The sequence below is a fragment of the Zosterops lateralis genome, assembly GCF_965231275.1.
Source record: "Zosterops lateralis genome assembly, chromosome: 8".
Taxonomy (NCBI): domain Eukaryota; kingdom Metazoa; phylum Chordata; class Aves; order Passeriformes; family Zosteropidae; genus Zosterops; species Zosterops lateralis.
The window spans coordinates 7,874,312-7,890,132 of NC_139768.1; the positions used below are offsets into that span (position 1 = coordinate 7,874,312).

General features: G+C 43.2%; 1 protein-coding gene across 9 annotated transcripts in view; it reads left to right on the forward strand.

Moving 5' to 3' along the window:
* CAMK2G (calcium/calmodulin dependent protein kinase II gamma) overlaps window positions 1-14,186 on the forward strand; it is a 116,856-nt gene extending 102,670 nt beyond the window's left edge. For 4 of the 9 annotated variants that reach the window (XM_083865962.1, XM_083865964.1, XM_083865963.1 and 1 more), the window contains 7 exons: window positions 249-293; window positions 930-978; window positions 3,013-3,126; window positions 7,052-7,127; window positions 7,618-7,712; window positions 8,727-8,972; window positions 11,456-14,186. In XM_083865962.1, the coding sequence (XP_083722088.1) occupies window positions 249-293; window positions 930-978; window positions 3,013-3,126; window positions 7,052-7,127; window positions 7,618-7,712; window positions 8,727-8,959 (612 nt within the window). In that variant the 3' untranslated portion in view covers window positions 8,960-8,972; window positions 11,456-14,186. Of the gene's footprint in view, window positions 1-248; window positions 294-929; window positions 979-3,012; window positions 3,139-4,748; window positions 4,875-7,051; window positions 7,128-7,617; window positions 7,713-8,726; window positions 8,973-11,455 lie in introns of all 9 variants that reach the window. The other 5 variants (XM_083865966.1, XM_083865968.1, XM_083865967.1 and 2 more) reach the window with 2 other exon arrangements.
* The last annotated feature ends 1,635 nt before the right edge of the window (window positions 14,187-15,821 follow it).

The window sequence follows — 15,821 nt, forward strand, 5'->3', positions numbered from 1 at the left end:
AATTAGGGGCAGTTGCAGGGAAGCTGGGGGCTTTGTCTCCTTGGGACTGTAGCTTTTAGTGCAGCCTCTCTCTTAATGAAACCAGTGCAGGAAGTGTGTGTGCACGCACGCAGGCACGCGTGTGCTGTTTGGAGTTTGTGACTTGATTTTTTTAATGTCAGTCACCTTTTCTCCACTTGCTGGGGAGTGAAACTAAATGAGAGAATGCTTTGGAACTAGAGTTTAATGATTCTTCCATCCTTTCCTAGGAGCCTCAAACAACTGTTGTCCATAATGCTACAGATGGCATAAAGGTAAGGGATGGGGGTGTTGCCAGAGAAACCTCTGCTTCTCTCTTGTTCTTGTCTTCGTGTGTCTTAATTCAGTTTCTACCTTTCCAATGTCTGGTTTGTAGCATGCTCCTGAGTACTGCTGACAATAGACTAGGAGGTTGTGGATCTCTGAAACAGGCTGAGTAAAGACAACTGTTCAGATATTAACACATCTTTCCTATTGTGGTGTATAACCACCACTCTCTTTCGTATGTGGGATGGAAGAGGAGATATAGGCACTTAGGCTTTTTATTTTTTTTTTTTCTTCTGCAAATGGACACTTCCACTGAGAAAGCCTAGGAGCCCTTCTTTAGCTTCTTGTGGTTATTCTTCCAAACAGAAACAACTCTCGCTAGATTTCATTTGACAGTTTGGTAACTTCCACACTTGTAAAAGTTCTGGGTTAACGGCTCAAACATGCAAAAGCTGAGCAGAGATGCTGTTATGTTATGCTTTGTATTTGGCCTGCTTACATCCAAATCTTCCTTATATCATCCTCTCCCTTCCATCCCTGCCAACGTTTTTGTGCTTTTCCCCATCTTTCTTCACAAAGAAATCAAACTATTTGCTCATGCTCCCGACTGCTGATGCCTGGTAATGCTCTGTTCTGCCGTGCAGGGTTCCACAGAGAGCTGTAACACCACAACTGAAGATGAGGATCTGAAAGGTAGGTACTTGGCCTGTAATTTCTAATACAGTTAAGTGTAGGCAAGGGATTCTAGAGATTCAGTCATTGCCTTGAACTAGTTTCCCAGATTTCTGTGTCTGACTCAGTTCATAAATTTGCCATGACGTTGTCATTCCTGTCACAGTGGGACCATGCATTGGGGAACTGTCTGACTTGGCCTCTGTGGTATATAAACACTGAGCTGATTTGGTTTTGTCTCAGAGTTAGAATTCTTTTCTTGCATATATCATAATCTGTTCACCTCCAGTCCATTTCTAGGTGTGGAAAATCCCTACCAGTCCCTTGAGGTTTGGACTCTGCTTGTGTTTTTGTGCTTCCCTGTAGATTACAGGGAGCTGAAACCTCTCTGTTACTTACTCTGTCTCCCTTTTCATCCCTTTCTAAGAATCTCTTTTGTGACATGCAAAGACTTCCCTTGTTATTTTTTCTCTCCAGGTCTATTTTTTTTCTAAGATGAAGATCATTCTCAGCCTGTTGTCCTTGACTGAGATATCAGTAGAGGGAGAGGCTGAGAAGAGATTTCATGCCTTTCAGTGACCATATAATTTTGCTTGTGAAACTCTTAAAGAAGGAGCTCCAAGTTCCATATCTGCTCATGTTGTTTGGGCAGCTATCTTTGCCTAACCTCCCTAATGAATGATGAGCATTTTCCTGAATAAGCAAGTTTGGGATGGGTGAAGGTAGTTTGCATTCTGAGACAAATGTGTTAATAACTTGCATTTTGAGGCAGAGGCATTCTCATTCTCCCTGTAGTTCATCTGAGTTACATATCCAGGGGAAAATCAGTGCTGACCCTGTGATGTGGCAGCAGTGTCACCTCTGTCAGTGGGCTAGTTCCTGATGCTTTTCTCATGGTTTGTCACAAGCTGCTGGCTCCTCTTCTGAGGAATCATAGGGAGCAGAAACACATGCCAGTGAGTGAATGCAGTACAGATTATTTCAGATAAGACCTGACCTCATTACAGGACAGTGCTCTAGCTCCCACCTTTTTGCCAAAGAGTAATCCGTGGTTTAAGAACCTAGCTTTGAGGGACGGGAACTGGATGAATTTTGTAGTGTGGTAATGAATTTGACTTATCATCTCTGCTGGATGGCCATCCAGAACAGGTGTTTGTCCAGAACCTTGTCTCCTGTGGCACTTTTTATTCTGGAGAGGTCCCGTGGTTGAGCTAGCTCATGGGTGTTGTACAACACCCATGGGTGCTGTAAGTCATGAAGACAAACGCTGCAAGGAAAAGAAGTCTAGGAATGGAACAAAAGGTGGGGAGGAAGGAAGGCAGCTGGTCAGTGTATAGAGTTGTATAGGGCTACATTGCTACAGATCAAAACTGTGTTATGGGGTTTTTTTTGGCAGAGGTTAGAAAATTTTGTTATGATTTTAATAGAAAGGAGCATCTGAATGGTGATTGGGAGGGAAAGAGTTTGCACAGTAGTTGTTTGTGCTGTGGCCAGCTCTGGTAATTTTAGTCCTGTAGTTTTAAGTGTAGCTGTGTTCACCAATGTTCCTTGTCCATTCCTGCCCTTCCACATTTTAAGATAAGCAAGCGCTTGAGCAAAACTAAGTAGACCAAAGGGTTTGGGAGTGTTGGAGTTCTCAGTGTTCTGCATAGCCATGACTCTCCAAAAAGGGAAGTGTTTGTGCAGTTCCTCTGCCAACTTCTTGTTTTAAATAGACACCAGGTTACACAGATCAGCTCTGCTGTGCTGTAGGAGACATTGTCTTTATCCATCAATGACCGTTGCCTCAGGGATATGTTGTTTCCACTGTGGTGGGGCTAAAGGCAGTGTGTGTTGTCGTTCTTCCTCCACCCCCCTGCCCTTGTGTCATTCTAAATTGCACAGCAGGTTCATGTTGTAGAGCTGTCTACTTGGCTTTGCCCTGGAGGATACTCCTGCATGTTTTGTGCCCAGCATTGTGGTTTCTTTAATGTTCTCCTATTTCCTTTCTCTTTTTTTATTTACTGAACTTGCGTGTTTTGTTTGTGTTTGTGTTTTAATTCCCTGCCATGCTAGCTCCCCCTCTCTCCACCGGGGACGGCAGCTCAGTGCTTGAAGGACGGAGGCACAGTGAGAGCAAAACACAGACTGAGTCCATGCAGTCCCAGCTTTCTCTCTGTTTCTCAGCCAGTAAGTCCAGGGGTGCAGTGCTTCACAGCATCTTTTTCCCACCCCTTCCTTCACCCTTCCCATTTCTCCTTACCTAAGATTTTTCCTTTCCTCACCTTCCTTCCAAAGTGTTGTTTTTTTCATTTCCAGTACTCCAGAATAAATAGAAATCATCTCCCTTCCTGCAAAATACTCTCCTTTGCACACTGAAATTTTCCAAACATTTCCTCTCCTTACTGAAAAAAACCAAAAACTCAGAACCTCATCCTAGCTAATTTCATTCCCTTGCTTCCATCTGAGTGAGATGTGGAGTTCTCTACAGAGACACTGCCTTTTGGGGCTTCCTTGGGCAAGTCACTGCATCTCTTAGTTTTCCTTGTGGAAAATGGGGTCAGTGGTGCAGGTCTGCTTATGGAGGGGATGCACGAGACTGAATTCAGTCTCACTTGTCTTCTGAGGACCTCAGATATGGATGGTGCTCAGAAGTACCAAAGGAACAAAACCTAGTTTACTACTTTAGGGGCTTTGAAAAGGAGGCTGTGGCTCTTGAAAGACCCCAAAATATTTTTGAATCCGTTATCAGGTTCTTTGAGTGAAAATCCTGGGATAATGTTGGCTCTGATGCATTTGTCTGTTGTGAGCTTTACCTTGTGTGTTTGTCTTGCTAGCTCAGTTAGCTGGTGCCATGATTAGTCTGTGAGTTATGGTAAATTCTGTGTGATATCTCCTGAACTTGCTAGCTCTGTAGAGGAGCCTGTGGCTGAAAAACTCTGAAAATGCATATGAAAAAAGCTATTAGGTTGGAGAAAATCTAAGTGGAATTCACAGCCTTTCTCCTACACAGACATACTGTACTAGCTGCCTGACTATTTAAGGCAATAGTAGAGGGATCTTTAGTGTGAGCTGGGAACATCTGAAGTATTTGATTCTGTTCAGGTCAGTCTAGGAAGGAAGAACTGGGTGTGCCCTCTTCTGCCTCTTCCTGTTGTATTTCCCTGGTTTTCTACACACAGCACCAGTATCTCATATGATGCAGCAGTGGGAGCATCTCTATTACTTGTTTCTGAAGTAGGTCAAAGGAGGTCAGACTGCTGGTTTGTAAGGTGCAATGAGAAAGATGTTTTGCCTAGCCAGAATGGAAGGGAAATGATCTCTTCTGAAGTCCTTTTTGCTGTGAACTGTCCATTACTTCTCTCTTATTAATTCCTTCCTCTTGCTCACAGCAAGGCCCTACTTGGTACATTGAGGAGTACCAAACCACTTCTTTGCCAAGTGGGTCAGTGTTCTCCCAACTTTGCTTCCCTCAAAGTTGAGATTTGCAGTGATTTGGATATCCCTACTTTCTTTAACCCCATCTTGTACTTGCCCTCGTGCTGCTCTGTCACTACTGCGACCACTGTTTTGGGTCACCCCCAAACTTCCTCCAGCATTTGTGAAATTCCTGCTGTGCTTTTTGCAGTGTCTGGCCCAAGTGATGTGACAGAGGCAGGAGAGCAGGTAGAAGTTACTGGGATGTGGATGTGTCTGTGTGTGCCGACCGGGGCTGGGGCTGTGTGTGTCTGCACTTCTTTGTCAGTTTTTTTTTATTTTACTTTCTAATTTTTTGTTTGTTCGTTATTTTAACGCTTACATTTGTTTTGCAGCTACACAGTCTTGTGAAGAGAAGCTCCATGCCTGGGACAGCCCAGGGCAGACATTGGAGTTAGAGCGTGCTCGGTCGGAGCCTTTGCTCACTCCAGTAGTTCCCTTTGTACTTAACCGAGCACCGTGTAAGTTAGCAGCTGAGTAGCAGTAGTGGAGTAGTGCAACTCCCGATAGTTACTTAGATGTAAAGTTTCCTTCTCTCTCTTCCCCTGCTCCTCACTGTCCGTCCGGGCCAAGCCGGGGGGGAGCGGCCACAGGTGCGTGTCCCCTCTCGCTTGTGCCTCTGCCGTGCCAGTTTGGAGGCGCCGCAGATCCATCGGGAGCGGCAGGATGAATGCTGTCCCCATGACATCCTGAGGCTCTCTGTCCTTCGGTCACCTCCCGTGTGCCGGTTCTAGCTCGGGATGTGTAGGGAAAGCCAGGAGACAGCACAGTCTGATGGGATGGAATAGTGTTGAAGGACAGGGCTGATGGCGCTGCATCAAGGCAGCTTGGAAGGGGGTGCAGATTTCCTTAAGATGAGCCAGCACACGGTGACTGTGGTCTGCAGACTCCCTTACTCATCCCAAATGCAGCCTTTCCCATGGACTCCATCTTCTGGACATTGGTGGGGCATGGTTTGGAGGGCCAACAAGTAGCCCTGAAAGAAATCCCGGACAACTTGCTTGCAAGGACATTTTTCACAACAGACAAAGCCCACTGTGTCATTTTGACCCATTCCCTGTGTACATCCTTCCACACATGGAGGTACATACAGCCTGCATAGCAAAACCAGCCACCTTATTGTTATGAGCCAGATGTCTCCTATCTGAGGGGTTTCTGAGGCTAGCTCAGGAGTAAAATTCTCTTAACTGATTTCCAGAGTAGGTATGGACATTTTTCATAGCCAGTGAGATTATTATCTTCTTGTTCTTTGGCTGCACTTACCAATGGTGGGATGAGGTGCACATACAGATGAAAGCTTATGGGCAAGGGGGAGAGCAGTTCAGAGTAGCATCTTCTGGCATTTAGAATGGAATTCAGCTTCCCTAACTTGAACATCTAAAGATGGTAGGTTGGATTTAAACACCATCCCCCTAATGATAGACATCTAAGATGCCTATGTGAGACTTTCAGAAGTCCCAATTTCTTTCAGGGCCCAAAGGAAGAACAGTCAGCAGACTGGTTCCATTTCAGACACCTGTATTTTAGATGCTGAATGGCACAAGAATGGCACTTCTAGTGGTAGAGATTGTATATTTTCTGATAACATTGAAAAGAATGCTAGAGAACCTCTTAAATGCCTGTATAATGTGCAGAAGAATCTACCTACAGATGTGGGGAAGGCTAAAGAGATGTGAGATTGTGCATATAGACTCAGGCATGGGTATTGTGGGTAGTCATAGAATAGAATTGTGTTGTTTAACAGACCTGACTGAAACTTTGTAAATGTTATGAATTCTTGAGACTAGATGAGGCATGGATGAGAGAACACTGCAGAGGGGATGGGGCCTGGGCAATCTGCTGTGGGGAATCAAGAGAAGAGAGTGCACAAGTGCTGGCCAGATGGGGGCTAAACAACAGTGGACAGACAGCCCTTGTCTTCGTTTGTCTTGAAGTCCAGTGTGCTGGGCTGGGTTAATGGCAATGCTGTCAGAGTGCTGTAAAGAATTGTGCCACAGGGACTGGCAGAAGCTAACTGACTGAGGGACAGTGTGCACACTCAGACATAGCTAGGACCTGCTCATCCAACCCATCCATCTTGCTGCCATTGTCTTTCTAGCTTGCAGAAGCCATCCCTACATGTCCCAGTTGCTTGTTTGCAGCTTTCACAGTAGCTGAGGTATTGATGATGGTGACAGACAAGTTGTTGGGAAACTCTTTCCAATTGGCTTGATCTGTGTGGTGCCCATTTGTATATGGCTACTGTGGTCAAGGTTTTCCACATCTTAAGCTGTCAGACAAATACTACACGTGGGGAGGGTCACTGGCATTCATTGGTCAGACTCCCGAGAAGCAGCTCAGGCTGTCATTTCAGGTGACCCCTCTGGTGCCTTAGACCTTTCTAGAAGAAAATATTGAATATGGTCTCTTTATTTCCTTTCTCCCTACATTATGGGATCACCATTTCCCTTTCATACCACTGTCCCCTTGCTCTCATGTGGATGACTGTGTTTAGTGTGTCTCCAGAATGCAGGAAGCAGCATCCTATGAGATCTAGACAAATGGTGCTCTACAAATTGCTTGTAGGAAGCACCCACTAGCCTCATATTTCTACTGAACTCTTCAGCACAGCTAAATTGCTCTTTCTTCTTGTTCACAGTGCGTAAGCAAGAGATCATTAAGATAACAGAGCAGCTGATAGAGGCCATCAACAATGGAGATTTTGAGGCTTATACGTAAGTAGAGATGCTTTCTGGCAGGTTGTTTATCAGTTTGTGTGCAAATGATGCTCTGGCTTCTGGGTTTGAGGAGCTGTCACACAGTCAAGGATGGTAAAAGGTTTTATCCATCTTAGCCTGCATCAGTTAGGAGTAAGGGATGGGGTAGTAGAGCTCTAAATGAATGTCAAGTCAGGTATCAAACAGCAACAGGAGCAACAATGGGAAGGAAAATGTCCTGGGTTTGTAAGAAAAGTACAAGGGAGGGAAGTAGAGCAGAAAAAGAAAAAAGAAAAGTCAGTAACCTAGAGGTTTATTTCAATTGAAATGCCATCTAGTTGGCTCCTTGAGTTACAGTAGGGCTGAGTCTTCAGGAACTTACTTCTTGGAGTAGAAAGATGTAGTTAGGTGGACACAGGGTGAGTCAAATGGCATACCAGCACTTCACTGTGTGAATAGTTCTTGGGCTCAAATGCAAACTGTAAACCTGTGCTGCTTTTCTTTGCAGAAAAATCTGTGATCCTGGCTTGACCTCATTTGAACCTGAAGCTCTGGGGAATCTGGTTGAAGGAATGGATTTCCATAAGTTTTACTTTGAAAACTGTGAGTGGGTAGATTTGGTAACTCCAACACCTTTCTTTCTATTCTTCCTTTATGTCACATTTGGGGGGGAAATTTGCCTTGTTTTTACTGGTTATCAGAATAGGCAGGAACTTGATTGTACTTGGGTTATGATGCATTCATAAAAGCCAGCAGCCTTTCTGTCAAAAAGCCTGTTCAGCAACAATTTCAATTCTAACCCCCACGTCCCTTCGCTCTAGGCAGACAATCTGCCAGGTGGAAATGTTTTGTACCTGGCATAGCCTGCAGGAGCTTTAAAAGTTTGAGGCACTGAACTTCTTACTGATATGAAAATGGGAAAAATTATCATATTTTGGTGGAATCAACATGTATGGTTGGGGTAGACATACTGAATAGTCAGGCATAGAGATGATTTTGCTTTGTGTTTTCACAGGATGGTTTCAGATCTCTAACACCTAATGAACCTTTCACATAGATATAAGGGTCACCTTGTCAGCCTGGGGTAGGAAAGACTTGGGAGAAATACTATCATTTATACTATGGGATTTGTCTCTCTTCCTGGATGTCTCCACAGGATGAGATAATTGAAATTTAAATCCTGAGCTGTTCAATCTGTTCTATTTTGAGGGTTAGGTCAAGGTCCTTAGTATGGCAATATGTAGTTCTCTAAGTATGCAGAGACTTTGTCTTAACAGCATATTATGGAGTGATTTTAACACTTCTCCAAAGTTTGTTCATATTTAATGCTGTCCTAGCTTAAAGATCTCCTGATTACTGACTCCTTTGCAATGATATTCTGTAAGTGAAAGATCTTTCTGGGAATTCCTGGCAGTAAGTGTGCAGTTCCTAGGGAGAACAATAAATGATAGGGGAAAGAATTGCTTGGATTTTGCCTGAAAAATTGCAGCAGCAATTTTTTGTAGTATTCCAGAATCCAGTAGAAGGTGAGTATAATATAGAAGAGGTCAGAGAACGCGGGACTCTGTTCCTCCTTAGCCATAAAACGACTCTGATGGTTTTTGCATGTCCCACCAGTACTGTCGAAGAACAGCAAGCCGATCCACACGACCATCCTGAACCCGCACGTGCACGTCATCGGGGAGGACGCGGCGTGCATCGCCTACATCCGCCTGACGCAGTACATCGACGGCCAGGGCCGGCCCCGCACCACGCAGTCCGAGGAGACGCGCGTCTGGCACCGCCGCGACGGCAAGTGGCTCAACGTCCACTACCACTGCTCTGGAGCTCCTGCAGCACCTCTCCAGTGAGGATCCAATACGGGTATGGGCTCCCAGGGAAGGAGTATGTCACACACACACACGCAGCTGAGGCTGCTGTAGGTGGGAATTCAGCTGTTTAGCTGGCTGTGAGAGAAGCAGGTTTAGTTGTCTGTAGGCTGAAAACTTAGGCTTGTAGATGGTGTTCCTTTAAGTGCTGTCCTCTGGACTCAATAGGGTTATCTGCCACTCCTGGCAAATGGGAGTCATGTGCCAGACAGCTGTTCCTGGGCTTAGGTACCCTTGTAGCAGCTGTGCTTCCTCCCAGGTGCTCAGGTCTGGACAAACAGCTAATCCCAACCAGAGAGGAAGAATATCTCATACTGTGCACAGTTTGGCCCTTTCACATCTACCCTTCCATTTAAGAGGACTTTTTTGATGATTATGTCATCATCCATAAAGGATATTGTAGAATCCATAGAGAACAATTTCTATGCCGTAAGGGGTAACAGTTTATTCATATAAATTTTACCATTGATTTTCTGATAAGCAAAAGCTATTTAATGTACCATGTTGAGAAAACTCAGAGGGGAAAAGAATCTAAACAAATAATAATATCAGAGGATTTAAAATATCCCCCAATTAACTTGCCACAGTTCAGCATTGGAAGAAAATTTGACTCTAAAATATGTCATGAAGAAATGATTGTGGCTTGCTCCTGAAGGATATCAGATCTGTTTATTTCTTCAGCATTAAGGCATTCTGATTTATTGCCTTAGTGGTTTCTTTTAATTAGATGTACAAAGTCTTTCTGCATCCTTTTATGTTGAAATATATGTCACATTCATTTTATAGCCCAAAGTTGCCTAATCTTAGGACCTTTTTACTAAATATTTTCTATTTAAGGGCAAGCACAATAAATATCTACAACTGGGAGGCAACCTTTTTTTAATGTGGTCATTTAAGGATGAACCACTCAAGTATAGTTGCTACTTGAGTCCTAATTCTTTGAACAACTTGGGACTAAGCCAAGAGCAATTTGTATTCATGTGTTGTGAGGTATTCAACCCTACTGAAGGCAATGGGAAGGAATGTGAACTATCACAAGCAAGCTGCAGAGGTCACAGATGGAATTTGAAAAGCAAAAGCCAGTTGGGGGCACCAGAAGCAGGGAAGCTTGCAAGAGAGCTGGAAAATCAGCTGAATTTCCAGGGAGTTAGGCAGTGAGAAGGATAAAGCCTTTGCAGGAAAACAAAACTTACATCAGATTTCATCACAGAAATTTTGAGGGAGACATCTGTCCAAAAAAAGATGCAGAAGAAATTATTAAATTAAAGATCAGGGTGGCTCAGTGGCTATGCCTAGGAGTTCTGAGGAAATTATGGAAAGTCTGCTGCAGAAGAGCTATGTTTCTTGGCAATGGAAATACTGAAGCCCTCCAAAAGTATGTGCTGGAGAGTTTCTGAAAACTGCAGAGCAGAAGCTATTTCCAAACCACAAAATGTTGGTTAAAACAATATTTAAAAATACCCTCTAAACTAATAGAGGTTGGAGTATTTGCATGCATTTCTGGGTCTGAAGGAGGTGTACCCACAAGCAATTACAAATGGGGTCAGTGTGGGCAGCCCCCATCTGAATGCACTGAATTATTTTGGAGCAGTATTATCCTATGTGCAGTGAGAGCTAAGGATGAAGAATGAATGAGGTGAGTAAGAATGCTTAAATAGAAATCTCACCTGGAAGGCAGAGTTCAGTTCTGGGTAAATCATCTCAAAAGGAAACTGCAGCCAGAAAAGAAGTTTGGTGTTAATCAGAGGACTTCTGTGTAAGGGGAAAGTGGGAACCAAGAAGGGAGAAAACTAGTAAGGGAGATTCTACAAAGATTTGCAAACTAGAAATGATAGAAAGAAAGGTTTGGCTATACTTTCATTACAGGATAATGCTAAATAGACATGAAAAAACCCAAGACTTAAAAATTATCAAAATAAATCCAGTAATTTGGTACTAGGAAAGGCCTTTGCTAAAAGCAGTCACTAGGGCTACAATTTCACAAAACTGCAGAAAAGCTCATATATTTGTTTAAATATTAAGAAAATTACTGAAGATTTGAAAAATAAAAACCCTAAGAAAAATAGAATTACCTTTCAGTTCAAGGCAAAAGCCAATGGACAGTGAGGCAGAAAATGTTCCTTAGGACCAGAGCCCTTGAGCACCCCTTAGGAAACTTCTTCAACTTCCAGGTCTTGTCTATGAGAGAGTGGGCCCAGGGCTGCTCCAAAGCAGCACATAATACATTTAAGCAATTATTTAATTTTCATTGTCACACTCAGCCACCTGGAAGGAGGAGTGCCTCTTACCTTTAGAGCTCTCCTCATGAACCCCAGTTTGTCTTGTGTTAGGAGTTTCTACCTACACCAAATAGTTAGCCTGTAGAAAACTTGGGGTTTTTTAATTGTGTACAGCTAATGTATGGCTTTATTTCCTTCCATCTTCCATCCTCTTCTCCCCTCTCCTTTCTGGGTGGACACTACCTCTTCCTGACTGCAGCAACTTGTGGAGATACTCAGCTGGAGGGCAATATCTTCTTAGCAAGCAGCTCTGGAGTGCCTGAGTGACAGCAACGGTCATGTCTGTTTTGACGTTAAAAAATTAAATACAAATTACAAACAGGCAGCAGCCAAATGCACGAAACCCTGCATGCATCTGATGCTCCGGGCACTGCCTTTCTGTTGTTTTCCATGGATCCATCGTGTCTGTTTCTGCTGTACGAAGGTGTTTTTAAATCTAAAAAAAAAGACATGTTGTTTGTATAAAATAATAAAAAAACCAGGAATAATGCTAAATAAATGACAGATTATCCAACACGCCCCCTCCCCCAGGGCTATAAGAAAGTGGCAGCAGCCAGAACATCTTTCAGAAATGAAGTGAGGGGGAAAGCAAAAGTGAAGGAGAGAAAGAGAGAGGGAGAGCAAGAAAGGAGGCGGCTTGAACAGCGGACGGCTGAACTGTGCTCCGCAAGGCGACGGTGGAAGTTGACACCGCACTCGGGCTGTGCTGCAGCTGCAGTCGGTGAGAGGTGGCAAGGAGACCCCAGAGGAGCCAGTGTGAAGACTGGGGTTCAAGAGGGAGGAGGTGCTTCTCTTCCTGTTGCCCAGCAGTCTGACTTCAGCCTGTTTCTTCTTCGATTTCTGCACAGCAAGAACGCTATGGAAACCTGGTTGCTCGGCTGCTGGATCCCAAAACGGACTTTTCTTTTTTTTCTTTCTTTCTTTTTTCTTTTTTTTTTTCTTTTTTTTAAGACATAAAACAAAATGGAATGTTGATTTAAAACTAAAGATGGAAATAGGGATTTAAAAATGGGATTAAGTGAATATAACTTGAATAGAAGCTCGCTCTTTAGTGATACTGGTTTTAGGAACAGCCACTACCTGGACAGACATGGAGTTTTGAAGCCAGCTTATTTAATTTAACAAAACAAAAAAAACCATTTCATTAAGAGCAGAGATTTTAGAGGAAGAGGGTATTTGTATGGGATTTTCTATTTTTTTTTTTCCTTTTTAGTAGCATAGTTGGGATCCACAGTGCTGCAGAACACGTGTTCCTTAGGAAGCAGACAAAAAAACTTAGTGTTATGTTCTTCATGAAAACTTGCACATACACTCCTATATGAGGCATAAATAGCGTGTGTTTTTTATACTGAAATATATGCACCCGTAGAATTAAAGGGGTTGCCTGGCCTCCTCTTTGATTTGTTGGTCTCCAGTGAAATAGCAGTGGGAGCCAGCAGCCCCAGCCAGGTGCTTCTCCCCACCACTAACCCATCTGATGTTTGTAAGTGTCATGTTTCCTAGTGTTTATTTGGGTAATTTTTCTATTTTTTACAGTGATGTTGTAACACAGAAAACTATCAGATCAGAACCTCAAAAGCTGTAGCTGAAGGAATCCAGGCCACCCCCCACCCCGTGTTGCCTCTGGGTGTTAGAGGATACCTCATGAAGCAGAGGGGAAAGGGAATGAGTGTGTGATCTGATGTTCGTCCTTTGGGCCAATTCATCTTCCTTTCTTTTCTTTGCTGCAAAAGGAGTTCAGTTCCTTTATTCATTGGGTGGGGGATGTGGAAGTGTTTTGTTGACCTTACCAAGGAGGGAGCCTAGCCCCAAGAAGAAAATGGCCTTTCTGGCAGACCTGATGGGATTTGTCTTGACCAAGGGAAGGCATCATTTGCAGAAGTTGGAATGGGCTTTTACCTGAATTTATCTACCCCTAATCATTTTTTGGATCTCTAGAAGGAGTTGAAATGATTGCCTTGACAGCATACTAAGTGTGTGGCAGTCTTTTAGCAGACTGTAGAAGAGAAGAAAGACAATTTGGAACTTTAATCCTTATTCAATAAAATGCAGAAAATCAAAGCTGTTGCACAGAGTGGAGCTGTCACTTTGCAGCAGATAGCGCTCTGCTCCCTTTGCTGGAGAGGGGCTGTCCCACACCAGGATTAGATCAGCTAACCAGTGATGAAGGAAAAGACCATCCACACTTCCCAGGTTTCTTTGAGCAAACACCCTTTTCTTCCTCCCTCCGCTATCCCAGGGGAGGAGTGAGGAGAGGATTGAACCCATGGGGGGGCAAACACTAGATTTTATTATTTCAAAACATTTCTAAGACAGCACTAAGCCAGTGAGTGAAGTGGAAAAGTAAAAAGATACTTCATTCAGAAAAATTTTTAAGCCACAAAGAGAGCAAACAGATTACAATTATGCCATTTAAAAAGATAAATACAAAATATTATGCATGCCTTCTTTCGGTCTGATCTTCCTTGTCTCTTTACCTGATGATTATTAATAGTTAAAAAAGAGAACCCTCTGTATTAAGTATATGCATCTTTCAGAGAAAATTTTAAAAGAACAGAACTGTTGGGTTTTTTGTTTTTGCACAGTCTTGGAGACAAACTCTTTTGGATTTTTTTTTTGTTTGTTTTGTTTCCTTTTAAGTTAATGAGAACCTTAGCTTGGTATGGCCATTATCAAACACAGCTGTACACCTATAGCATTCTTAATGTTCTCTTATGGGGCTAATGTAAGCATCTATATAATATATATTATAAATATCACATTTTAAACAGGAAATGGAAGGCATTTGATGCAGAATTTTTGCATGATATAGAAATAATTAAAGTTAGCTAGTGTTTGTTTGTTTGGTCTGAATGTTGGTAGAACCTTCATAGCTTTGTTACAATGAAACCTTGAACTGAAGATATTTAATAAAATAACATTTAAACAGTGTAAAGTTTGGAGTGTCACATTATTCTCCTAAACTATGGAACAATATGCAATTGGTACTTCTGGGATAAGAATCAATTGACAGAGGAGTTGGGTTTGTTCCTTGTGTCATTGAAAAATTTAATGTTTAAAAAGTTAAGTGGTACCATACCTAAAAGGGGGGAGGGGAGAATACTAGAATTAAAAACAAAAGGATGACAGAGCCTGTTAAAATTACCTTTATGGCATTTCCCTGACAGACCAGGGTTAATAAGGAAATTCTGCTTTTGTTCCCAATAGGGCGATCCTTGGCAAATCTATGCTGTTACTTCCTCTCCTGGTCTTTGTTTTCCTCACCAGTATTTAAGACTCCTTGTAGGAGAAGCTATCTTGCTACTTGGTTTACCTGATGTAAACATGCTGATCTCAAGTTGTGTGAGTTAGTTATTTGTCAGCTAGTGTGTTTTGTGTCCTAGCTGGGATGCTCCTGCAGAAGCATAGAACTTGTCCAGTCTAGCAGCATAAGCATAATTTCTTAAGAAGTTTAAAGTTAGTTGGATTTAATTTGATTTGTTTTTGTTGTTAGGATTTCATGTCTTGGTATTGGCATTTCATGTATGCCCCATTAAGTAGGCTTTGTTCCACTCAGGCCTTGGCTGCTGTGCCATTTCTCTGTTATTTCCCACCTTGCAGACCTGACCTGCTCTCGAGGGCTGAGCCTGAGGCTGCAGCAGGTGCTGCCCTCACCCTCGGCTGAGCCCCTGCCCATCTGTGTGGGACAGGGATGCCAGGGGCTTCTCCGCCTCTGTGCCACCCCCGGCCTTGTGTCTGGCACAGTTCGTGCTGTGATTGCGAGGGAAACACACATCTCGTTTTGGCCCTGGCTGCAGCTCAGCCTTAGGGGCTCCAGCCAGCATGTTCTGCCCCTTTCGGCAGGTCTGCCTGGCCCCCGTTCCCCTGAGCTGTTCCCAGGTGTGCCTGAGAAGCGCAGCAAAGCGGAGGGGGTGGCTTTGCCTTATCACCGAAAGCGAGTTTATTGTGCTTAATCCCCTTTAACTGCAGCAATTACCCAGTAAATAGGTGTCAGCTGTTGCTGCTTAAAGAGATGATTACTTTTGCTGCCTGATGAAACAGGAGGGGAAAAGTCGTCCTTAGTGTTTAAAGGGAGAAGGTAAGAGTTTTACGGTCCGTTTTACTGGGGCTGAAGGTAATCTGTTCGTGCGCAGAAGAAATGGCTCCTGCTATTTTGGGAGCAAAGAGGCGTTCTGCTCTCATTTTAGACATATGAGGCAAGAGCAATCATCAGGTAAGTTTCTCCTGAAGCAGTTATTCCTGTCTTAATGATCGTTGAAGAAATGTTGTGCTATGGGCTGATAACCGCAAGGAAGTTACTCATAAAATTAGTGATGATTTCCCATGTTTTAGTAGCTCTTTTAACCAGGATAAGAGTAATTTAAACACTTACTGAATGCAAAATAGTCAGACTAATACTCAGGTCAAAAATGTTTATTGTAGCATGTATATGGGGCCTATTTTATGTTTTATGTTTTAGCTGACAGCAGGGATTGGGAATGGTGCTTCCCTGCATTGTAATAGTTCCAGTGTTGAGCTATCAAACAGGGTTATTCCCAGAACCTTACTTCCCAATATGCTATAGC